At 36.8% G+C, this 27,485-nt stretch overlaps 1 protein-coding gene across 1 annotated transcript; it reads left to right on the top strand.

The window, feature by feature from the left end:
* The first annotated feature begins 7,992 nt into the window (after nucleotides 1–7,992).
* On the top strand, nucleotides 7,993–26,750 carry LOC117418588 (monocarboxylate transporter 12-B-like). Its single transcript, XM_034031767.3, has 7 exons — nucleotides 7,993–8,198; nucleotides 15,804–16,042; nucleotides 20,850–20,953; nucleotides 23,177–23,320; nucleotides 23,650–24,250; nucleotides 25,572–25,831; nucleotides 26,388–26,750. The coding sequence occupies exons 2-7, from the start codon at nucleotides 15,933–15,935 to the stop codon at nucleotides 26,612–26,614; spliced, it is 1,446 nt and encodes a 481-aa protein (XP_033887658.1). The 5' UTR covers nucleotides 7,993–8,198; nucleotides 15,804–15,932; the 3' UTR covers nucleotides 26,615–26,750.
* The last annotated feature ends 735 nt before the right edge of the window (nucleotides 26,751–27,485 follow it).

The raw sequence follows: 27,485 nt of genomic DNA, 5'->3' as shown, positions 1-27,485 counted from the left end.
TGCTATCTTTGCCTTTGAGACAGCAGGGACACCAAGGCGCACTACCACAGGCGGGACTGGCCACAGCGGACCGAGTTCTCTGTGGGGAGGAACAACGTCAAGTGGGAGCCTCTGGTGGACTCCCGGAAGGTGCTGATGCCACCACTGCACATCAAATTGGGCCTTATGAAACAATTTGTCAGAGCTCTAGATAAGGAGTCGGCAGCCTTCAAGTACCTCCAAGACTTCTTCCCTAAGCTGTCTGAGGCAAAGGTCAAAGCCGGTGTCTTCGTTGGACCACAGATAAAGAAGATCCTGAAGTGCAATGAATTCCCCAAGAAGCCCACTAGTAAGGAGAAAGCGGCTTGGAGCAGCTTTGTCGCAGTGGTTCGGGGCTTCCTGGGCAATCACAAGGCCGAAAACTATGTGGAGCTGGTTGAGACTCTGGTGAAGAACTACGGCACAATGGGCTATAGGATGTCCCTCAAAGTCCATATCCTTGATGCTCATCTTGATAAATTCAAGGAGAACATGGGAGCGTACTCAGAGGAGCAAGGCGAGCGCTTCCACCAGGATATACTGGACTTTGAACACCGCTACCAAGGACAGTATAACGAGAACATGATGGGAGACTACATTTGGGGGCTGATTCGTGAAAGTGATTTGCAGTATAATCGTAAATCTCGAAAAACTACTCACTTCTAAATCTTTTGTAGTCATTTTTGTATTACTTTAGTATAAATACATGTTAATTTGGATTCATATGTTGTTTTTTTCTGACTTTATGTGAACGAAAAGACACAAATTCACCCGTTTTCTCATTGGAAATAGGTACATTTCAAAATATCACTGTCCAGGTCACAAAAGCAAAGTTTGTGGGGAATAATAGCCATTTTCTATACTTTTGAGGCATAAGCAATTAGGAAATAACACTTACTACCCAGGAACAAATATTGTGTTACATAGTGTTATTATTGCATTACCCACAGAACCACCATGGAACATCTCTCTCCTGCAAATGGGCCATTTTTTGAAATATGAAGGAAAGTATCCAGAACATTGAGTGCTCCACCACACATACTGTACAATGCTTTTAGAGTTTGGAGATGATTTTTTTTTTTTTTTTTTTTTTACTCATGGTAAAACTCTAGGCATAAATTGAATTTATGACCTCAGCTAGAGATGATTGACCTTAGAGACTTCAGGAGAGCTAACCTTGGCTTACAGTAAACTATGTCTGGGACATTCATTAATGACATTGCACACTGAGCTACCCTACAGTGTTTAATAAGTGATTGGAGCTGAAACTAAACACCATACAGCAACACGATTCTGGAATAATGTGAAGAAAGCTGTAAAAGAACACACATGATATAATCCCAGTCTCTTCCAAGAATGTGCTTTTGTAATTTGCATATAGACAATAGTGTACTGTGCACTGGCAATAAATAAATAATGACCATTGAGATCTTTCCAGTTCCCAGCTACATAAATAATACATGTAAATGAATGATACTACAGCTATGGCCAACAGTTTTGCATCACCTAGAATTTTAGGATTGAGACAAAAACTATATGAACATAATTTTGATCTTTTATTTAAACATCATGTAATCAAAGAAACTACAATTTTTGTCAGTTTTTTCGTTAAGTGTATGGAAAACCTCAAAGCGGTATGTAATTCAAAATGTTAACGTAACATTATTCAGCAGCTTTCATTTGACTTTATGAAGCAACATTTGTAATTCTAAAATGATTTCCATTACACGTGAGCAGATGTTAAAACTTCATGCTGATTTGAACTCGGCTCTCGCCAAGATAAGCACCAACTAAGACGTAGCTTTACAGTAAACTAATGTGATCCATATGTGTCTCCATCCATTTACGTTTCCTTCCATATGATGATGTAGATATCCTTCTGTCTGGTGTTAATGGCTGAAGTGTAATGCTGGCTCCAGGGATCAGCTTATAGGGTGATGCAAAACATCTGACCAAAAGCTGCACAAAAGCTGATATGAACCGAAACATCAAAAATGGCTGCGGTCAAAGGAAACAGGGGGATGACTGCTCTCTCTCAAGAGCAAAAGTATTATCAATCAGACAGCAGATCCCATTGCCATAGAAGAGGAGGGGAAGACACATTTACAAAGTCAGAAAGATCAACAAAGAGTTAAAGTGGACAATAAGATTACTCATGTAAAGCTTTTTTTTTTTTTTTTTTGAGAAAAATAAAATTGCTATAATATGAAGAAAACCCTGCAAGATCAGAATGGACGTACAGATGGTTTAAACAAATTCAATAAAGTACACTACAGTCTGGTCAGGATTGGTAAACCTGTTATTCTCACCTATTCTTTAAATAAACTTGTCATCAATTTTGCTAAACATTTCTCCTGCATAATTTACCTGCATTGTTTTAGCCCTGCTTTATAAATTACTTACTGGAAATGTAAACACTGCCAGGATGTCAGGTGTTATCAGTCACAATCTTTGTCTACGTATTCCTTGATATTATTAATATTCGAGTTTCCCTCCCCTACCTTTGGAGACCCTGGCTGTCTTCTTGTTGTATAATTGAATTACAATTGATTTTTTACATCAATTACTCTTCAGATGTGAGTTTTTATCTTGTGTCCCAACAGCTGAAACTATATGTTGGGAATGTAAACAAACTGGACTGTCAACAAGATCTGCCTTTTAAAAAAAGTAGCAGGTACAGAAAGCTACAGTATAAATGAATGTAGTGAACTGGCACCAAGTATGATTTCTTTAATATATTTCTTCATTTCAAGTTCCATTATTTCTAATTTAATTACTAATGAAATGCCAGCTGATTTCCTACATTATTTTCAAATTTATATTGGAATAATACTACTTAAACACTTTAATTAATATTGCTTTCAACACATTTGTTGGGGTACAAATAAACGTGGAATACCGGTATATAATACATTTAATACATTGAAATTAGAGCTACAAAATAATTATATTTATGGTATCATTCCACAAATGACATCAAAAAGTGGATATGTTTATGGTAGATGATATTTACCGTTTCAGTTCAGATTTCTTTTTTGTGGCTAGTTCTTATTAATGAACATTCTCACTCTTGCTTTTTTGAGATGGCTGGCATAGTTCGAGTGTTAAGTCTTGTCTAGCATCTGGAGTTATGTTGATATGTTAATCCTTCATGCCTGGCCAGTACACACCCAGACCCCATAACAACTTGTTTGGTTCATCATACCTCTAGCCACTATGACCAACTCTAATTCAAAATAGTCTTGTGGATCAAAATAGCCATATCACGTTTACATGACACACAGCGTAATAATACCAAGGGACATCTTAACAAACTAAACTGGTATTTTTAGAGGATGTGGAAAAGATTGTGAAACATATTAGAATATAAATATTTTAATTTCTACATAAAGGATGCAGTTAAAATACTGAGGATGCTTCACTCAAGTTAGACCTTCTTGTGTTTAAATCCAAAGCAGATTTGGAAATTTTAATTATCAAGACAATGAGGTTCTATTTATGTTATCTAATTAATACAATTACAGGAACTGAAAAATGAAAGACCACAACACTTCTAAAAGCTATACCTACTAGAGGATGCATTAAGTGTCTTCCTCCCATATATAAAAGCATTGACTGTCTCAGATTGCATCCACTCTTAAATGTAAAACTGAACTTGCTTGTATGTTTATGAGTGTTGAGTGGCTACTAATCAAGTTGAGAGTGGATTTCTTGCTGTCAGTAAAACATATTATAAGCCATTAAATCTAAATAGAAAAACAGACGTGAGCTGATATTGACATATTTAATCTGTTTATATAGATGCTGTTGTAGTTTAAGTAGTTTAAAATGCCTTGCCATAGACTTTCTGAGCATGAGAGCTAAACTCTCAGCAAAATTGTAAGTGTCGTTGCTGCTAATAGGATGTGACCATGGCCGTAACTAGCTATGAGGGCACCGAGGTCATGTTGGTTGTTTGTTTTGCATCATAAATGCTGATGCTTGTGTAAAAAATCTGGGAAAGTTCAAAAGACTCCTTTATTTTATCTGTTAGTTTGCAGTGTAACATAGATTTGGAGGTTGAATAGTAAATATCAAGTAGTCATATAAATACTGCCAGCTATAGCTTGAAACCTAGGTTTGACCTTAGTAGAATGTCAACTGGTTATGGCCCTGGATGTGACTTATAATGTTGGACCCAGCTGTTTTTAATGAACAATATATGTAATGATTACATTATGCAGCTAAACAATTAACTAAGTCAGCAATGACTGTAGAATGTTTTTTTTAAATATTAACAGTTAAGTCAGTGGCTGATCACTAAGGGCCCTATTCTCACTTGGTTTACACGCTATTTACACGCTGGAAGAAGCGCATAATCCAAGTGAGAATAGGGCCCTACAAGAGCAAGACTTGCATGCTAAGCTAACACCTTGAATAAAACAGAACAGAAGAATGACAGCAAGCATGATCCGAAACACTGCATTTGACATCTCTCGTACAGGAAAGCATTACATTGACAAAAGTGTAAGAGCAAACCCCAGCATTGAAAGCAATAGCAACACAGTGAATATATCACAGATATGATCTTGTAATATGGTACCAGGGTATTACACAGTAAAATCCCTGTGAATTATGCTTTTTACTCCAGTAAAACACAATTAGTGGAAACTTCAGTAAATACCACATTAACTGACAGTAACAAGCCTAATGGTAGTGGAATCTGCTGAAAATAATGGGCTGTTTTACTTCTGTTCGCCTTGCATGTCATGCGCCTGTTTTTTTAACTCCTCTAAACTTTTAAAGGTTTCGACAGAAGCATTACCCATTTAAAAATTCAGTATGTTTCCAACAGAAAAGCAAACTAATTATGGGGTTGACTCCGACTGAAATAGTTACATTATATTATTAGGGGTATGTTCTTGCCCTAATCCCCTGATCCCCTTGACAGTCCAGTATTGAGAAAGGAATCTCATAAATTAGTATCTTCCGTGAACTTCTCCAATGTTTTACTCTTGTTTGCTTTGTTTCAGAGCTGAAGCATGTGGTAGGTTTGTGTGGGAAGTGCACATGATTAATTCTTGATATGTATTTTTTGTATACAACTGTAAGTCACCCTGGGTAAGGGCGTCTGCTAAGAAAATAATAATAATAATAATAATAATAATAATAATAATAATAATAATAATAATAATAATAATAATACTTTGATATTTATTTATGGGTGTTTTGTACATAGGTGCGTCAGCATGTTCAGGTCATGAGGAAATCTGTTATTACATCATTTTTGGCAGTGGCTGATCCTTTTGTGTAAGCAGATTCACTTTATCATTCAGTGTGTCTTAATGCACCCATTCCATTTGTGGTCTTCTTTACCCAGGCTGCATTTGGGAGAGTGAATATCTGTAGTTTGGGTCCCAGGGTGAACTTAAAACAAATTCTATATCTATAGTGAAAATTGGCACCTATAAGTTGTTTACCAATATACACTCACAGGCAATTACACTTATAGATCTATTATTAGCCACAATTATGAAGGCATTTTCAAATCAATCCAAAAAACCTTACGTACTGTATTTAGAGTCACCAGCTTTCATAGAAACAACCGCACACACAAAAAAAACACAGAATGTGCATTTTAAGCTCTCGCACATAATAAGATACTGATTTACTGTATTGGGTGCAGTTAATTAAATTAACCAATGATTCTATTTAGCATTTTTTTATTGAAAAAATCCAAGACCCTTTTATTATTATTTGTTTATTTAGCAGACGCCTTTATCCAAGGCGACTTACACACACTAGGGTGTGTGAACTATGCATCAGCTGCAGAGTCACTTACAACTACGTCTCACCCGAAAGACGGAGCACAAGGAGGTTAAGTGACTTGCTCAAGGTCACACAATGAGTCAGTGGCTGAGGTGGGATTTGAACCAGGGACTTCCTGGTTACAAGACCTTTTCTTTAACCACTGAACCACACAGCCTCCTTATTATATCTTGGATGTAACAATATTTGGATGTAACCCTTCTTATCTTGGATATAACCATATTACATGTAGTTATGCCTATTTAAAAAATTACCAATATTTTCAGGTAAAAGATGTATTTGATTATATTTTTTTAAACAACAGACTCCTATAGGAACTCTCCTCATGATTTCTTTAGATCTTCTGGTTGTTAGGAATCATAATCATGTGACTCATAAGAGACACAACAATTGGTGCATTTAAATATATAACAATTTCATTTTTTTACCCTAAAACTATGGGCTGGTTTCACAAACCCTGATTAACACTAATCTTTGACTATCTAATGTTATTTTAGGTAAGGTAGTCCAGACCGGTGTGTCTGTGTCATATAAAAACAAAGTCAAGGAATCAAGTGATGATCTAATATTAAGAAACTACTTGCATAGCTCTCAACAGTAAAAGCCAGCCCTTTTTAAAGGTCTATTTGTGGGTGGTCCAGTCTGTGTAATTGTATTTCTGCTTTGATGGTGCAGGTTTTATTTATTTGAAACCTAACATATATAGTTTAAGGCTGTAGATTTTTACTGAATGTGACTATTTTAGTGGAAATTGAAATTTTGCTACATCATTCTTGGTAAAATAATACATTAAAATATAAATCATATATAAACCATGCATATCATGCCTCAAAGCACACTGCATAGCCACTAAAGGCTAACCCAGAACATACAAGAGGCACCTATGGCAGAGGACATGCACATACAGGTTTTATGCCATCTATAGTTATTACTTTGTATAGTGTGCATAAAGCCAGACTTTCAAACAGTCATGTACTGTTAAAGGTAAAATAGAAGTAGGGCCTATGCTGTGCTTTTAAAACTGAACAAACATGGACACTGATACCAAACAGACGTGGTAAGCAACTTGCTTTTGTAATGCAACCCACAGCTGCAAATGGCCTTGTATAGAAGCAGAAATATAGAAACATTGTGAAATGTAACTGATAAGCAATGCAGTGACCTGAGGTCTGAGGTGATAAGGTGACTTGAATAGTGTGAGAACATGATGTCTGGTTTTAATTGCAATAGAGGATCACAGAACCATATCTGAACATGAGCTAGACTGGGATCAACCGCAAGTCTGTTGTAGCATTTTCTTTTTGGGTAAAATGAAGGTGACGTCCAGGTGATGGTCAAATAATATTCATCCATGATCTACACATAAAAACAATTACCACCAGATATGGTAAAATGTTACTAGTAAATTTCCACAAACATTTGCAGATTAACAGCAATGTGCCAAACCTGACATTTCAGAACTATTTTGTCATGTAGTTCCACGTTTTTTTGGTGGATTACCATGGTTTTTACAATGCCTTACGGTAAGTATGTCACTATACTTGTATTATGTTTACTGTGCTTTTACTGTGGTATATTATTATTATTATTATTATTATTATTTATTTCTTAGCAGACGCCCTTATCCAGGGCGACTTACAATTGTTACAAGATATCACATTATTTTTACATACAGTTACCCATTTATACAGTTGGGTTTTTACTGGAGCAATCTAGGTAAAGTACCTTGCTCAAGGGTACAGCAGCAGTGTCCCCTACCAGGGATTGAACCCACAACCCTCCGGTCAAGAGTCCAGAGCCCAGCAGCAGTGTCCCCTACCAGGGATTGAACCCACAACCCTGCGGTCAAGAGTCCAGAGCCCTAACCACTACTCCATTCAATTCGATGGTTACGACAAAAGTCGTAGACATGATTAAGAACACCCTTTTATATCCATATGGACCTTTGAAAAGTGACCAGAGAGAGCAAATAATTTTATGGTGGGCAACTTTTTTTTTTTAAATTGTAATAGTCACGCTATTGCCTCTCATTTGTTGCTGACACAATATGTTGGAACATAAAGGATATCTTTTACATAAGCTCATAGGCTGAAGGGCGGGTCTGATAATTTGCACTATAGCTTTGCATTATTAGGAGTTGTAAGTATAGGAGGGGTTAACTATAGCTTTTTCACTCAGCCTACTGACTGGGTTCACTTTGTGCAAGTGCTTTGGTCCTTCCGGCATGGCTTTGTTTTTTAGTGATCGTTTGTGAGGATTGGCAGTTGTTACCCCTTCAAGATGTAAATGCAGTTCTGATTTGCACATTTATAAATTAAATTTGCAACTATGAGAAAGGCTGGAGAGCGCCACACAAGTGATGCAGAATTTAGGTAAGTACTGGTACTGTATTACATACGAAACGTAAAAGGATTAGAAAGTGCACAGAAATAAGCGATACTATTGTCGGGTTAAACATGGTGTTAAAGTTTTCCAAAATCTATAACAAAATTTTTTATTTTAATAAAGCAGTATTAAAAAATGCAACACAACGCGTTTTGATCTAAAGGACATCACATAACATTTGGTTCATCGGGGCGTGGAATCTAGATTCTAAGAGTTCATTTCTGGTCAATTTTATATCCAAGCCACTTATTTTCATTATGCACAATAATCTAGTGAAGTGAAAAAATCAAGCAACGTTGTGGTCGCTTATTTTAAATACCTATATAAAGTCTGAGGAGATTTCCAAGTAAAGACCAAAGCAATATTAGTATTTGAATTTGGAAAATGAATACATTATGTTGTTTTTTTTTTAAGGTACAGCTTGTCAGATCTTATAAACTGTTAAGGTTATAACTGTTTGCTATACATTGCTAATAAATAAAGTTGTGTTGTTTTATTCGGGGTAATGTCCATCGGTGGAAAAAGTTGTTGAGTTAACGAATTTCTTTTTCATTTTTAGGAAATTTGATGGTGATCTGATTGCAATTATCATGAAAATAAGTCTTTTATTTAATAAATTATGGTTTGGTATCAATCCTAGCTGTGCAAAGACAATATATAACAATATACTAATACGTTAAAAACAGTGTATTACGTGCGAGACATAAAAAAAAACCAGTAAGAAATGGCTTCGTTTTCAACAAATGCTGCAGTATTACTGAAGTTATTTTTTTTTTTTTTTCCAAAAGAGTTAAAAGAATGGGGTTTTTTTTATTTTTTATTCCAAAGCCTGTTTAGGATTGCAGTTGGCTTATTTACAACTTTACTGTATACAAATCATTAAAACAACTTTTGAGTTCGTTTTGTGATTAGTCTAGGGACCTGAATCTCATTACCAAATGCCTTCTGTGCACAGGAGCACTGGACGTTCACGCTTTGTTTTAAGGGTCGTTTTTTTTGCTTTTAGTTTATTAACTGTTAACAAACATTGTTCATTTTTAGGTAAGGGTTAGGCTTAGGGTTAATAAAAACCTGATTGAATTTGCTCAACATTACTACAGTTACAATTTGAACCGATTTCAAGCATATGATCATGTCTTGATCATCCTGTGGCTGTGGTGTTTGATTGACCATCCATAGGGCTCTGGCGTTTGCAGTTTTAGCTGGCCTATTATATATTATTAACTAACAGTTAACAGAAAACAAATAATGTACATTAACATGTTTATTAGCTGTTTGTTAACAGTTAATAAACAAAACAAACAAACAAAAAAAACACCCTTTAAATAAAGTGTGACCCACTGCACTATATTACTCAAATATTTCAAGCAGTATTTAAACAGAAGGAGACCTCTGTTGACAGGGAGTTTGACACCCTCTAACGGTTGTTGCTCATACAGACCCTTCCAGGTGCTGAGGTTATCACTGTGAAAGTGGTTTCTGTTGCATCCAACATACACAAGCCATCTGGTCCTCTTTTATTTTTTTATTTATTTATTTTTGTTAGGGGGATATTGTTAGGGGGACCTGGAATATAGGGGCCAATAAAATGATGGCTTAATGAGTTGTTTCTTGCTAGCTTTAATTTACAACAATTGGATTGCTTTATTCCTCTCAGGAAGAATTGAGGGCAAACTTCATTCAATTTAATTCAAACGTAAAAGGCATTATTATTGCATCCCCTTTTGAACACTTAAAAAAACAGTACTGCAGATGAGCTCACAGTCTAGTAACCATCAAAGCAGTCTTCTTGGAGCCATTCACATCAAATGACTGGAATTTTATAACGTCACAGAAAAGATTTTATTAGAAACTCATTGTAAAGTTATACAAGCACTGGAGGCTTTGTACTTGGTACACAGCACTTACATGTCTTACCAGTAAACCTATTAAGTGAAAAGCTTTCTGTTGTTTTACATATTCTCACTCTTTACTGGAGTGTATCTCCATTTCCCATGACTTCATTCAGTCTACATCTAAAAAGATAAATACTGCAAAAAGACAGAAAACACATAAATGAAACACACAAAAATGTGTATTGATCTGTTTCATGAGTTCACACACACATTCGTACTCTACTTGCATTTTAGTACCAAGATTGGGCAAATTTAGCTTAAGTTTTAAACTGACAGATTGCAATGGTAACAATGTATAAAAAATAACCATTTACAATCAAATAGAGAATGACACTAAATATCCTCAGTTATCATAGTTTCAAATAAATGAGAAAAGTAAACAGAAAAGCATATTTAAAATGCCTGTTTCTCACCTGACTGGAATGGCCACTTTGTGGATATTGGGCAGTCCTGCTTTCAGGCTGTTTGTTTGGAATTTGGACATGTCTATAAGGACAGACAGAGTTTCTCCTTCCTAATCACTCTTTTGACCAATACTGGCTCTGAGCAACCAAGTGACCTTCACTGTGAAGGATCACATACAACAAACAAAGAAAATGCCATATGCTGAATCTCAGGTGTCTAATTTAATGCCTGATCAACTGCACCTAATTCACTTGCAAAACAAATAATCTCAGTATAAAACCAGCTGTAGACATTTTTTAGGACTAGCGCCAAGTATTAGTTTGAACCCTGTTTACCTTAACACTTGATTTTGTTTTTTTTAAGACATGGGTCTATACTGACCTATATTGGTGGCAACCAGCGATCATCAGAAATGCTGTCATTTATTAGATTAACTCACCAACCCGCAGAACTGCACAGTCCTCTGCGAGTTTGTAAAATCATTTCCCTGACAAGCTGACCCCTTTCTTTAATTAACTCGAATGGTTGCATAATATATGTTATTGACTGTCTGCTAACTACTATGAGGACAAATCAACACAGATAAATACAAAAGAGAGAAGTGCTGTTCAGTTAAGATACCTTCACAACTATTTGGCTGGTCATTTTGTGTCCCACAGTGTGTTGCAGGGGGACAGGTTCACAGTTGCACTCTGGTGTACTGGATTCATGTAATGAGTGTTTAGACAAGGTTCTTGACATCTGAATACATTTGATGCTTTGCAGCGGCTTATCTTATTGTGTGTTCTCTGTTAACTCAATTGTTTCATCTTAGATCATAATTTAACAGATTAAATACTCAATATCCCTTTTCTATCATGTTGATGGTTGGTAGTTTTCAGAAATGACCACTAGGGGTGTGCCGCTGTAATTTCTGCCACTGCCCCCAAAAATGTGGCTACTGTAATTTAGTAAATGAAATATTATTATTATGTTTCCTTAAAGTTTTGTTTTTCTTTCATATAATACTGTGCTGTCTTCAGTATACCATGTAGGATGTATGTGTTTGGAATCAGTATTTTTTATTTAAAACCAAGCACAAGAAATCCTTGTGTTGCACTTATTTTTACAGCAAAGGATTTGGAATGGTGGTCGTGATTCAGAAGCTTTAACTTGTGAGACATGAAAATGACTTATTCATGAAGTATGTTTATGTCATAGACTTGTATACGTTGAATATTCCCTGTCCCATATTCATAAAACATACTTGTTTTGACATACTGAGACTCTTAGAAAATGTTGGTGGAACCGCAGGTTTTGTTAAACAAGGGTTGCACTTGTTCTTGATCTTAAACTCTTTCAGTCACACGTGTGCTGTTTGCATTGACATAGCTGAACCATGTTTATCTTTCACATGTCTTGTCATGTCTAGCTTAAAGAGTGTTCAAGGAATTTTGTCAACAGCTGTTGTGGAATTTTGTTATAAGACCCACCTCTAAAGTTAAACACTAGATAAATGTGCCTTATGAATACAGCCCTGTTATTTATTCTGTTTTGATTAAGTAAATTAACACCCATTAAAACCTTTCTAGGCTATTGTTAAGGAACTCAACAACTGTCTAAAACACTTTTATGAATATTAAATTGGATATACTAGAAATGCGCTAGGACCTATTCATAAACTGTAGCAAACCACCTTAAGACAAGCTAATGACTACAGACCTGCTTCAAGCTCAAATTTCTCTTCCTTCATGTCCCTGGATGAGTGCTGGAAGATAACACCTCTGGGAACGTATCTGTTTTGTACCAATGTAGAATTCTAAACCAGATCTAATTTCTACACAGAATCTCACCCTTTGTTTGATCAGACATCGTGAGTCCGTACAGGGTTCCATTTCAAACAAACAGCTATTCTTTCCAGAAATTAGCTCTCTAATTGTTCAGCATGCAATGCTTTGTTTATTCACACATCGTCCTTTATGGTTTATTTCAGCAATAAAGTTGTTTATGAAGTTGCTGAAAGAAAACATGTCCAACTTGTTTACCAGTGCTACCAAAGGGAATACATTCTTTTTTTGTTTTTAGCATGTTTAGATTTGAGCATAAAAATATGATAAATGCCAAATGCATGAGAATATGCCTGACCTAGAAAGTGAGCAGTGCTCCACTGTGGCCGTGAATTACATACAAAATACAGAATTTCATGTTTTAAAAGGTTGCTCTGTTTTCAAGTTCAGCGCACATGGGGCTAGATTCTCAAAACGATTTACTCCAAACTATCAAAGCTTATTTTCATAAGAAAGCCAAAACGCAAACCGGAATTAAATAACGCTGACATTAATTAAGGGGCTGGTAGGTAGTCTGTAGTTGTTTCATACTCATTGTAGAATGTAATTGGTAATTTTCCTTTCAGAAAAAGAAGAGTGGAAATATAGCCCATACTGTATTATACTTGTCTGGATGTTTGTTTCTATGAAAACTTGTGATGTATATAACTTCCGAACACCTTGTTGGATTCATTTTAAAATGTGTATATAAGTTCACAGTTTTGGAGGAATGCAACAAGCACAATTGCAGATTTTATAACAAACTGTTCCTCCAAAACCCTATTAGCTGAGCAGAAGAGTAGACGATGCAGGAAAGTAGGAAAAAAAAGGAACCACGATTTTGATAAACAGCTGCTTTATTTGCACTACTGATAGACTATTGTACTGCATTATATCTGTGTATACGTGACTGACAGACAAAATGGCAGTTCATGAAATTATATCTACGTTAACCACCACTTCGGGCGGGTGACTGTTCTATTGAATGCAAATCTGTAACCAACGCCCTGCCCTTCTTAATCATGATCTGTTTCGGGGCAGACTGCTTTTACTTGACTGTAAGATGCAAGCTTCAGGCTGAACAGATCACATGCTAATTGTTTCCATGCTGTGAGCTTAGAGCTGGATCACTTTATAAATGGCTCAAACGGCACAAAGGCAAGAGATTTGAGGTTTCTGAAAGGGATACAATTAAAACAATTACAACATTGTAGCAATCATGGTTCAGTCATGAGGGAGTTTGGTTGGCACATGATATTAAGAATAATTAAGGATGTACCAAAAAATAAAAAAATGTGCATTTGATGTTTACTGCAATTGTTGAAGAGGATTATATTAAATGTGCATTTGATGTTTACTGCAAGTGTTGAAGAGGATTATATTATTCTCCCTATACGTAAACAAATGATTGAATGGATCAATAAATGGTGCTTAATAATGCTTACCCTTTCAGTTTACTAGCTTTTCTACTTTCTAGTTTTCTTGTTTTGAAAACTACAGTGTCTCAATCCCAAGGCACGTAGGGTCAGCAGTGTACCTTTGATAATTTACAAGGACAGTTTGATTGGAGATGAGTGCTTGATAAATCATTACACAGATGTACTGTAACTGGACTCCTGTCCACTCAACTGTTGTCAGATAGAGCCATTCTGCAAATGTGACCTGAGACAGCCAAGGGCAGTCATGGGTTTATATTTATTCTTTAGCAGTGTTGCATCATCATTCAAGCTCGACCGGTTTGGGGAAAAAAGTAATACAATGTAGGGCAATAAAATGCTGAAAAAATTATTGAACAAAAAGTGCAGAATAACTTGACATAAATGAATTCACACAAAAATATAGAAAAGAGGCAAATACTCACATGTAAACAAACGTTTCTCAAAACCAATGTTATTTTATACCTTAGCACACAGTCTAGTAAAATGTAAAGTATTCAGTTGACAAATTAGGGAAAAACATATCCATTAAGATGTATGTGTCTACCTGTTTCTAATGTTTTCTCACACATAAGTGAGAACCAGTTTATGATCTCAGCTGTTTTACAGTAAGGAGGACTAAATCGATTGGCCTGATTTACATTGTGATGTTATTTTTTCATCTTATATAATATATATTTTTAAAGTTATTAATACATTGTTTAGTAATTTACCGAACTAAAAAGTAATCTTTTTTTTGGTTTGTTTTTTGCTGAATACATTACTAGCAAAACTTTCTTGTGAATGGGAAATGTATTGCTTGAGCTCATCTGTATTGAAAATCTAAAATAATAGTAAGAAATTAATGAAGGCCTCTTGGGTCACATTTTGTGGTTGCTAGGGATACTGGAACCTTGGGGATCATGGTGCTGGTGAAGGGGCCTCACCTGTAGCGTTAATGTACTTTAAAATCAGAATACATTTCTTGGTGTATTTTCTTGTAATATATTAATTGAAGAAATGCAGTTCTTATACAAGTTATTATTAGTAGTACACAGTACATTGATTTATTCCTGTATCTTTCTTTATTGTTCTTTTTTCCATACAGGAAGTAAAGGTTACTACATGAGTAGGAAACCATTTGTGTTTGTGATGTGACCTTAATTCTAGTTTTTATTACATTACCAGTATTTTTTAAAAAAAAAGAAACATTTACTGATGATGAAGAGATTAATTATCCTGCCTTATTGGAAAGGAACATTTTGTAATCGCAGGTATAAAAATAAGAATTTATTTAAACAACTGTTGTGAAATTGGGATAAAATATATATACTTCTTTGAGGCTTCTTTTTACTGCAGCGTCTAAAAGGACACTAGATAGTAGAAAGGCAAGTATAATAGATGCTGTATATACACACACACCTGTGGAAAAGTTGCCGTTACTATTTCTCTGGTGTAAGTATTAACAGATTAGGCTACATGATAAATTACGTAATTGTATTTATAAGCTTGTTGCCTGATTGGGTAGCAAAAGAGAAAACAGCTTTGACCCCAGTGGAGCAAATCAATAATACACTTTCTTCACTGTGTTTTCTTTCCAGCAGAAGTCTTAGAGAGCAAGCTACTACAAGAAGGGGTGTGGGAGATTTATTCAAGAAAAATACAGCGGGTCAAGTCTGAGCTGTAACACAGTCTAAACTTAGGAGTGGGTTCATGGGAAAAAAAAAATTATATAAAAAATACACTCTTCTAATTTGGTGTTTTGTCAAAGCGAGGGGGTAATTTGACAATAGAGAGGAAAGAGAGTAAATATTTGTCTTCTGCTTGGTTTGAGACCTTTTTTAAAGCTTACCTTTTATAATGTTATTTGTGATGAGCAGCTAGAGAGAATCGTAACAGGATTGAAGGTGTAACTTGGCTTGGTATTTGACATTTTAATCTCAATATGTGAACATTTTATTCCTCCTGATAATCTTTAAATTATATATATATATATATATATATATATATATATATATATATATATATATATATATATATGTGTGTGTGTGTTTTTCTGTGTTGTCTTGCAGATCCCTCATCAGATAACATTCCATGGATTCTGTGCAATTGCAGCTGCACTGAACAAAGTACTGTAGGAGCTCAGCACTATTAACTGAAATTTGAAAAGGGGATTAAGAGGACTGAGCTCTGTTCCAACCATGGCTCAGACTAATAAGGTGCTGGTAGCTGCCCCTCCAGACGGAGGCTGGGGATGGATGATCGTTGCTGGCTGCTTTATTGTCACCATTTGCACCCGGGCTGTCACCAGGTGAGTGGGGTAAACCCCATACAAAAACAAACTGCTGTATTTATACAGTATAACTGCATCAATCTGCAGTTTAGTGCAGGGTTTTAGACACTGTACCTTTGTAATTCAGTACTACAGCAGTGCAATGAAGTAATACTGGAAAAGGTATTCCAACAGAAGTACTGTACAAAGTTGTTTTAAAATAATGCAGTGTATATTTGCCTAAGGGACACTTGAACAGAACTTGTTTGTGTTTATATGGCTTTGTTGTTTGAAATGCTGTATAATGCTGTTGCCAAGCTTTGTGTTTTTTGTTTCAACAACAGTGCTGTTTCTTTAGGTCTACTTTAAATAGTGCTGTGCTGATAGGGGAGCTTGTAAACATTTATGATTTGGGTTACAACAACAGCAGATAGGTCATATATCAATACTAGACAGCAGATGAATGTACTTCAAAATGATCTATAGCATTGTTTTCATTCATGGGAGGATTTTCTAAAATAATTCATTAGTAAGTGATCTGTAGTCAATATTCGAAGGTAGACTGAATGGAAAGCACTGGGGAATGAGGGTATCTAAATCTGGTGTGTCACTGACTTATTTTGTAGTGGGATCCCACTACAGGGTTTCGGTTAACTGAACTGGCAAGAGATGGCTTGTATTTTCCACAGATTACACTGCAGTTCAGGTTACAGAGGACGCCCTGTAAACAGAGTGTCCTTATGAACGTGACTTTGAATAGCCCTCTCAGTAAAAGCCTTGTGGATCTGTTTTACCGTTTGGTCAGTCATTTGAGAGTTTTAGTGGTGGTAAATGGAACAGTGATCATTATTGGCTTACATTAAACTGACAAAACACTACCAGTATACTGTAGTTGGTAACCTATAGTAGCTTCAATGTTGGGCACGCAGTGTTTGGGGTATTGTGATTGGCCCCTGGACTTGCTGGGTCACAACGCATGGAGACCTGGGTGCGTACGTGTCACTAAGAAACTGAATTAACATTCCATGGTATCAGCATTCCTTTGTCACATGCCATGAGCTTTCGTAGCAAGCAAAACTGTAAGTCCTCCAATTACCAAATCTTTTTTTAGAGAAATTATTTGTGCAGACATGGCACAAACTGTACTGTGCAGGATAGAGCGCAGTAACATGCCTTGACCCTGAAGACCCTGCTGAGGTGAAATTACCACACTTGCACAATCACTTTAACAACATTTTTAAGTGAGTAATTGATTAGCTAAATCCTACTTTCTTACTAGGTAATAACTAAGTGAGTGATCCCATTCTGCTTACATTTAACCCTTGGAGGGGTCAAGTAGTACAAATCTGCTGGAATTCTTTGAAGATATAAGTGAGGGACCATCTTTAATGGATTCCCTTTAAAAAATGCCACTATCCCTTCATTAAATATATAATTAGAAACAGCTTTTATTCACCATTCCAAAGAAATTCTCGATAACAGCGGAATAAAATCCTAAATATCACGCATTACCTTGGTAGTTGAATCTTGTCTGTATGTTTGCCTTCTCAATGCCATGAGCTATACCTCAACCATACCATCAAAAGAGCATCACTACTACATACTGTAGAAGGTGCAACGGTTGACAATAGGTTTAAAATAATTTAAAAGTAAATTAGGATTAGCGAGAAAGTACTCCTGGAAAAGTTGCTTGCACCGGGGAATAATTTGGGGGTAAAAACTGTAGAAATTTGGAACAAATAGGGAAGGGATATATTTTCCAGGAAAATAGATGAATATCTACTGAAATTAACCAAAATGAAATACTTATTGGACCAAATAGTCTTTTTGTGTGCAGTCCCGAGCTTTAGAAAGCCTAAAATTCTATTCCTGGTACAGTATCTTATTACTTCCTGTCAGACTCAATCACGTGGTCAACCAAATGAGACTGGAACCCGGGAACAGACTTTTTCAATGGGAAGTGACAGGGCACCAGGGCAAGAAGGCAGTGCAATTAATGTACAAAAAAAAAAAATTGCAAGAAAGAGAACTTCAGCATAAAGAGTGCTAATATTGCTCATGCTAATGAGAGATAATAAAATTGATTTTAAATCCTTGGTTATCACTCCTTCATTCTTCTCATTATGTTTCACTTACATTTTATACTTAGTATCCAAACCTATTACCTTGTGGCTCCCATAACTGAATCTTTCTGTATTTAGAGATAATGTGCCTAATTTAATTTCATCTAACATTAAAGACTTGACAGTGAGATCTATAGGTTTTTTCTTTTATTGAAGTTAATAACACACTCCGCCCTCTACTATCAAAGGCTAGTACATAGCACATTGTACTAATCACAATCAGACAGCAACAGACTTGGGATTTTGTATTCTAAACTACAGTAAATGGTGTCACATGGAAATATTGATAAGAGGCAATCAATCTTGAAGCAAGTTGAGATGAATCGGGTAGATTCTGTAATGTTCTCACACACAGCAGTTTCAACACAGTCGAGTTTGTGTTGGTGATTAAAAGAGGTCTTTCATTCAGTTTGGACTGCATGCAGCAGCTGTGCAGTAAAGACTAAGTAGTGGAAAAAATATATCAATATATGTCTGGTGCTGAGTTTTTTAAATCGTAATCTTTTTTCTTTTTCTTTTTTTGTCGTTGTTGTCCAAAGAGATTTTTTTGGATAAACTAAGTTGAAAAAAAGAAAGTATTTCTGTTTAATCAGTAGATATTTCTAGTTAGCATCCTGATGTTCATCTTTGACCTACAGTGAGATCTATCTGGTTTTCATTTAATTATCTTGGTTAGGTTCTGAATTACATTTAGCACAGCCAGGTTTTTCTTAGCTGTGGGCAGTGGTCCATTTGTTGAGTATTATAAAAATGCTGTTAATGTATGCCAGTGGTGTCACTTATCTTCTATAATTTACAATAATTCATTTCACCAGTTAGATTCTATTCATTTTCATTAACTCACTAACTACCAAAAGGTTTAGAGGGCTAAGCCTACTGGAAAATGATATTGTAGTGCACTGTAGAGATTACCAGTAAATGGCTGACAGACTGCATTTAAGAGAAAGGAGCTAAATTAAATGAAACAGGTTCGTTGCAGTCCACACAGGTTTTAGGAATGAAAGAATAATCTTCCCTCTTCCCTATGAACATCGCACTGCAACGTGAGACCTCTTAGCACAACATACTGGGCAGCAGAAATAACATGTCAGCCTTTAACAAAAAGTGCAAACACACATTTCAGGTATTTTATTTGTGTTTGCAAATGAATAAGTTATACATTTTAAAGGAATCTTAAAAAGCACCAATGAAACCTTCCTTTAAGTCAATCCTTTCATTGCCAATAAAATAAAAAGGCATGTGCACGTGTTCCAACACTGTTTTCAGGGCAGACAGGATGGCTACTGCGGAGGTTATGATTTCGAATTGAATTCATATGTAAACATCTAAATTACACAGTCCGCTCTTAAAATCAGTTCTTTCAGCAGACACTTGCAGTCTGTTTATTATGACCACCTCAAGGGACTGTCTAAAAGTGGTCTTTATAGACTGGTGTTCTTATTTACATGTGATTAAAGATGAGACGTGTAGAAAGTATACAAGGGACAGGATCGGGATGGCCAAATGGCACTTAATACAGGTTTGACTGTATTTTAAATTATGGGGAAAAGTGAGGTCAAGGATTTATGCAAAACGTTTTACAAAAGGGCTGCTTCAGTTGAAAGGATTTGTTTTTCTATTATGTGTTAAGGCAGGCGATTATATATAGATTAATGAGGAAAAAACAGCAGGGACTATTTTTACCCTTAACGTTATTTACCCGCACAGTGTGTTGAAATGAAATTACAGTATCAAAAGGATTGTCCACACAAACGCATGCCTGTCTGGTCAAACAAGGGGATCAAAACAACATTGGTTTATGATTACAGTTCAGTTCATTGGGAGGGAGCCCTTGACAAGTCTGGATTAGACATTGCTTTTCCAAATGAGTGTCCGTTTGAAAAAGTGCTAATCCAGTTATACGGAGCGGGTTTAAAGTAGATGCAGTTGTGCTTATTTCTAAAATGATCAATGAATGAACTTTGCTGGCTGAGATATAGTTCATATTTGAGGTGGAGGCGAGACGTTTGGTAGGATCTCCGTTTACAGAAACATTAGTTGGTAACAGTCAACTTGATTCCATAGTTGTTTATAGGAACTGTAGGTCTTGTTTGGAAAAAATACAATTGTGCATGGATTCAAATTGAATTTTAGTAGTATTTGCAAAGGAAGGAATTAAGGTTAACATCAAGTTGTTATGCATCTATGAACATATTATAAACAATTTACGGCAGTTATTATTAATATTATGGGCAGCGGTGTGGAGTAGTGGTTAGGGCTCTGGACTCTTGACCGGAGGGTTGTGGGTTCAATCCCTGGTAGGGGAAACCGCTGCTGTACTCTTGAGCAAGGTACTTTACCTAGATTGCTCCAGTAAAAACCCAACTGTATAAATGGGTAACTGTATGTAAAAATAATGTGATATCTTGTAACAATTGTAAGTCGCCCTGGATAAGGGCGTCTGCTAAGAAATAAATAATAATAATATTAACAGGCTATAGCAGTGCAGTGTTATATGAACAGGTAATTAAGTCATCGATAGCAGACCTTATAATTCATTTATAAGATGATATAAAGCTTTATATAATAATGTGTCATTAAAATGCTACCCCCTTTAATAATATTCTCTCATTTACATATGCTAAAAAGTAATATTATAAGCACTGTCAGTATTAATGACTTAATGCTATCTGAGTTTTTTGTCGACAGTTTTAAGAAGTCACCTTGCCCTTTTCGTATTTTAGATGTATCTCCATTTTTTTTGTGGAGTTCCAAATGCACTTTGCTCAGGATTACTCAAAGACAGCATGGATCCATTCTTTGGTGGACTGCACAACAATGCTCTGTGGTAAGTGAATTTATGACCTGTTCATCCATTCGACCCCCTCAGAATATCCCTGTCCAAAGGTGACCCATGCTGGAGTCCACTTCTGACTACAGGAAAGAAAAGCCTGCTTGATGTTCCACTGTGAGATTGGGGACTACCTTGTTTTTATTTTACTAGTCCGTCTGAGACTAAAGAAGAGATATATCATAGCATATGAATAATGAAGTAGATCTATCATTTCTTAGTTCATTCCTGCATAGTGATGGGCTTTCCTGTAGCTTGGGGAGGCAAAACAAAAATGTAAACAAATAAAATGGTTGGGTGGCCCATTGTTTAAAGCACTTTTTAATTAACTTGTTGATGGCTCACTACTGGGTCTGTGCTAAAATTAAATGAAAAACAGAGGAGTAAAGACTAGATGGATAGCTTTTAATAGCACCTAAATATGAGACTGTCTGCCCACTGATTGCACAGCATATCGACTCATTGATGGAAGGGCGTAGGTGACCTCTTTCCCAGCTGGATTTCTCCAGAGGATCTTACTCAGCACCAAGAGATCACACAAGCAGAATAGGCCAATCAGAGCTGAATCTGACACTTTCAGCTTGCAAACCTGCTTTTTACACTTTGCCCAATCCGTATGTAAAAGTGAATGTGATACACATTAAGTACAGGGAATAACTGGAGAAGGTTTACATAACAGACACTAACAAGATCATTTTCACATTTCTGTTTCTGGTTTGATAATATGCTGAACAGCGCCAATAATTTCTATAAGCCTTACTTTGTACAATAACCTGACAGATACTGCCCACTTTCAAAGTTTAGCCCGGCTACTTGGATTGGTTACATATCTATAGCAGCATATTCCTCAGCAACATGCGCAGAATTCTCCCCTTCCTCACCAATTACTCCACGCAGCTGCTAGTTCAGGCCCTGGTACTGTCCCGCCTCAACTACTGCAACTCCCTCCTGGCTGGTCTTCCTGTCTTTTTCCTTCCTCATTTCTCCCACGCTACACCACTGCTCCGCTCCCTGCACTGGCTCAATATCGCTGCTCACATCCAATTCAAAACTTTTGTATTCACCTATCGCTGTCTAGGCCTTTCTGCTTCCTCCTATCTCCAGATCATTTCTCCCTACACCCCCTCTCGCCTCCTCCGCTCCTCCAGCTCCGTCAGACTTGCTGTACCCCCCCTCCGCTCCCCCGCCTCCAGAGACCTTGCCCCTCAGTGGTGGAATGACCTACCCATGGCTATCAGGACTGCTCAGTCCTTGACCACCTTCCGGCACCTCCTGAAGACACACCTGTTCAGAGAGCTTCTGTAAACCTCAGTTCAGCTTGTACCTGCACTGAACTGCTCCATACCTTGCCGCATTCAACTACTGCTCCTAACTGTAACAAGAAAAGTTGCTTCCTGCTAGTACAGGCTAGATAGAACTGCTTTTTTCTATAAATTGTAACACTGACTCTATTAACTGCCTTGCAATTAATTTCCTTATTACAAATAATATTAAAAACTAAATGTAACAATAATGGCATATGATATGTAATGCACATAGCCACATATAATATATTGTGTAACAATTTGCAAAGGTCCAATTTAATGTTTTTTTAATGGGTTAAATTTGTAAATAATCCACTTTTTGCAGCCCTGCACTAAAATCAGTGAACACATTTCCAAGTGAAACACAATACAAATGATACTCCTCACACAGCCCTCTTGTGGATTTAATTATTAACAATGTTAAGAGAATGTCACCAGCAGCTGGATTATAAAAACATTTAGAAAAAATAAAGTAAGATAATGAAATAATGCGAACCATTTGCAACAACTATGGTACTTGTGTTACTAGTTTGTGTGAGACTGGATTCCATAATCAATGTATTTTTACTGAATTATTTTGTATTATATACTGACCCCAAACTCCCCTCTCTCATCACTGTATATATATATATATATATATATATATATATATATATATATATATATTATTTGTCATATGTATAAAACAATCTAGTTTTAAGTTGAAGTATTAATGGCAAAGACAATTCCTTGTTCTGTTTTTTCCTCGTTCTTGTTATAAAAGTACTATATATTATAAATAATAACAGCTATATTGTGTTTCCATTATCAAGAGAATATATACATATTTTTTAAAGCTCATGTCTCCCGATATCTAAACATTGTATATAATCCTATGTTTAGTATGATTACCAACTTGAACAATGTGTTTGTTTAGCCCCACTTGGCAGCTTCATTGGGAACCGCCTGTCTTGCCGATTTGCAGTAATCTTAGGAGGATTCATGGCTTCGACGGGTCTTATTCTGAGCTCCTTTGCCACCAGCCTGGAGAACCTCTATCTGTCACTGGGAGTCCTTACAGGTTACTTTACTTTAACAACAAAGATATCCTAGAAAAATGTCTGAAACAACCAAGTTGATAGTAGTTCATTATTTTTTTTTATTTTTTGGAAATAAGTGTATATTTTTTTATTTGTGAAAATCAATAACAGACTTAAATTAAAAAAACATATATAACAAGGTAAAAAAAACCTCACCTAATTACAAAGAAACACCCTTTTGAGTTTTTTCATGTCATGTGGACAGTGCTATAGGGAGCTGCATGGAGATGAATGGACACTATAATGGCTCATTTATCTATACATTATAAATGTAACTCTGGATAACCCTTTGCCTTGTTTCTATGGACAGGCATTGGATTTGCACTTTGTTACACCCCAGCCATCGCCATGGTAGGAAAATATTTCTGCAAAAGGAAGTCACTGGCTTACGGGGTTGCTATGTCGGGGAGCGGTATCGGGACCTTCATTCTGGCTCCAGTGGTTCAACACCTGATTGAACTTTACTCCTGGCGTGGGGCACTCCTGCTGCTCGGGGGGTTTGTCGCCAACCTGTGTGTGTGTGGCGCTTTAATGAGACCCATCACCCTTAAGGAAGAGCAGCTGAGCGGCGTGTTGTCTGTCGATGAAGAGAACACTTACAACAAACAGCAAAACAACTTGAACTCCAAGTCTGCCTGCAAACCAGGGCAGCCTATCAGGACAGACTGCCTGAACAGATGTGTCTTCTTCCAGTCACTGCAGGAGTATAGCTTCTTCCTGATGCCTGATTTCATGGTGCTAGCAGTGTCCATCCTCTTCCTGGCCTACGGCTGCAGTGTTCCATTTGTTTACTTAGTGCCTTACGCCCTGAACGTTGGGGTTAGCCACCAGAACTCTGCTTTCTTGATGTCCATATTGGGGGTGATTGGTATTGTTGGGAACATTACCTTTGGATGGCTGACAGATCGAAGGTGAGATAGTTTTTAATGTGTAATATTTTTATTAGAGACAAAGCATAGGCAGAGCTTGAGCTGAGGAAAGCAATTCCCAGAATTTAGTTGTATAGGTTTTCTTTTCCATACATACAGTAGTGCTTTGTCTATAAACAGAACACTCCCTGGCGTGTGGTGGGTATTTCACTCAATGGCCATGGACAACCAGCTCAACCCCTTTGGGGCACTTTTGTGGAATAACTACAGTACCCCATAATCATTCATATACTTGATATGTGTTCTTTTTCCACCACATGTCCACATTGTTAGAGGACAGGTGATTTTCATGTAATTACACACATATTCTTCCAGTAGCTACCATTTAAGATTAGAAACCATTGGTAGTCACCTAGTTATCATCATGCGGTTAGGTGATTATGAACTGTACTCCCCATAAATGACCCAGGGAATGTGACTAATAGTTACTATAGCAACAGCATGTTGAAAACAATATTGCAGGATGTATGAACATACTGTACAGTACAGGAGACCAGACTGTGTTTATGTTATAAAGATTGAAAAAGTAGTCTTAATAGTGGTCAGGTGGGCCATCTTTTTATACAGAGCGGCTAATATAGGCAGGTGGTCCTTCTCTATAAGTGGTCTTTAATACCGGTTGACATTCTTAAATGCTGAAAGCACCCAAGCCCTATGTATTTAAGGTAAGCCATGACCTGACCTTAACTTGACCCTGAGCAGATCAATGAAGTGACTTACGGAGCCCTTAGGTCACTGCTGGTCTGATTCTACACCATATCTATGACTACAGTGTGTCATTCCATCAGTTGAGTCAGTATGCTATTTCCCCCAAGTAATGTCATCAAGGCCCCTGTAGAAATTCTGTGCTGCTGGCAAAAGAGGAGGCTGTGTGGTCCAGTGGTTAAAGAAAAGGGCTTGTAACCAGGAGGTTCCCGGTTTAAATCCCACCTCAACCACTGACTCAGTGTGTGACCCTAAGCAAGTCACTTAACCTCCTTGTGCTCCGTCTTTCAGGTGAGACGTAATTGTAAGTGACTCTGCAGCTGATGCATAGTTCACACACCCTAGTCTCTGTAAGTCACCTTGGATGAAGGCATCTGACAAAAAAAAAAAAATAGGAGGTTGAGTTAACATGACTGTTCCATCCAAGGCCAGTACTACCACTAGTTAAAAATTATGCTGTCATCACATGAAGCCAATCCGAGCACCACATTTACTTTAGTAGTGTAGAAATTAGTCTCCAAATGTCCAGTTTTTGAAAATGGCTGTAGTGGGTCACTTTTACTGTAATACGTTTGGTTTTTCTGTTTTGTTGTTTCAGGTGTTTGAAGAAGTACCGTTATTTTTGCTTCTTGGTTGCTGTTGGCATGGATGGCCTCTGTTGCCTCTTGATTCCCACCCTGCAGAGTTTCCCTCTGTTAGTGCCATTCTCAGTGCTTTACGGGTACTTTGATGGGGCGTACGTGGCCCTCTTGCCTGTAGTAACATCAGACATTGTTGGAACTCAGTACCTCTCTTCTGCCCTCGGAGTGGTCTTTTTTCTTCATGCTATACCCTATCTCATCAGTCCACCGATCGCAGGTCAGTGAACATCTTGAATATTCAATATTGTAAAAACAAGAATACTGTACACACTGTTAGCCCCTGTGAAGGATGCATGTTTCACACATTAGAATCTAAGTCAGTATAGTTCTGCATGGTAATCTACCTCTGCTGGACTCTGATTGGTTTAGATAATAAGCACTATGGAACCCTATTGAAAAAAAATATAAGGACTGTTTTAAGGAATGCTTTGTCTGTTGTGTTAAGCCAATATTGAATAATTAAATCCAATAAAACAAATTCTGTTTAAGAGAGGGTTTATTAGTTTTCTGAAGCACTGTATTGTTTAACCTAAGAGAATATTTATGAACACAGTCCTTAAAATAGTCCTTAAGGGGTCCCCAAGAGAAACCTGGTAAAAGCAAAGCTGTGTGGTGTGCAGGGTGAGTCATAGATTTGATGGCTAATTCATGCTTTAGTATAATTACAAGCAAGCAACCTTACAGTGTTGAGTGGTATCCATCTAGCATAAGAATAATACCTTTTTATTTCCCTACGACTTTTTAATAGTTTTTCAATGTTCTTTCTTTTTCAGGCTGGCTAGTGGATCGAACAGGCACCTACACAGCTGCCTTCATGCTCAGTGGATTTTCCATGATTTTCAGCTCAGTTTTGCTGGTGTGTGCTGCTTTGATTAAGAAGTGCTTTAGAACTCGGTCTGGGTCTTACTCCACCAACTCGGACCCCAAACTCCAAATCTGGACAAACACTGGCGAGACAGATTACTGTGTAGCGGCAGATCAAGAACCGAAGCCTGTATGATAAAGACTCCAAAGTATACCTTATAGGACTGCACAAGTAGTTAGAATATTCAAATATAGTTTTTTAAACATGTCCAAAAAAAGCTTCTTTTTTTTTATTTGTACTGTCTGTTTTTATACCAAAGTATTGTGGATGATACAACAGAATTATATATATATATATATATATATATATATATATATATATATATATTCCTTTTATTTACCTCCCGCAATCAGAATGTGGAAGTATCCTTTTCTTGTACATTTGAAATAATTTCAGGCAAGTTGTAAATACTGTTAACAGTGTCTTCTCTTTTTTAAATTTTTTTTTGAGTGACCAATTATTATTTTATTTTTATTTTCCCCCAATTTGAAATGTCCAATTATGTTTTTTCTCCTCACCATAGCGAGTCCCCACAGCTGTCCTTACAAAGGTAGCACGAAATTCTCCTGTCAGGACTGCACTCTGATTGGCTATCATATTATTGTTGATAAAACAATGTATAATCTTCTCCTTAACCTTAAGGTCAGTATCCTATACTGCAGTCATTACACATCTAAAGTAGTTCATGTTTGGCAGTGAATAAGCGTTTTTGTGACTTTAAAAAAAAGTGACCGAGGTGCTGACTTCCTCAGTTGTCCTGACAGGAAAATTTCATGGTACCTTTGTAAACACTGCGTTCCCACACAGCACAGACGTTCTGAGGGAGTGTGAGCGTCCTCCGATCTCAAAAGCCTAAAGCCAGAATCGCTTTTATGCCGAGCAATCCAGAGCAGAGGTGGGAGGGCTACCGATCCTGGAAGACAGAGATCAACCCTGCTTCTTATCCAGGCTGAATATGCTCGGTGTCTGGCCAGTAGAGTTCGCTGTTGCGTGATGAGGAGAATAA

This window comes from Acipenser ruthenus, chromosome 13 (genome assembly GCF_902713425.1).
Source record: "Acipenser ruthenus chromosome 13, fAciRut3.2 maternal haplotype, whole genome shotgun sequence".
NCBI lineage: Eukaryota > Metazoa > Chordata > Actinopteri > Acipenseriformes > Acipenseridae > Acipenser > Acipenser ruthenus.
The sequence above is the reverse complement of the archived record's forward strand: the minus strand, read 5'-3'. Positions and strand labels throughout refer to the sequence as shown.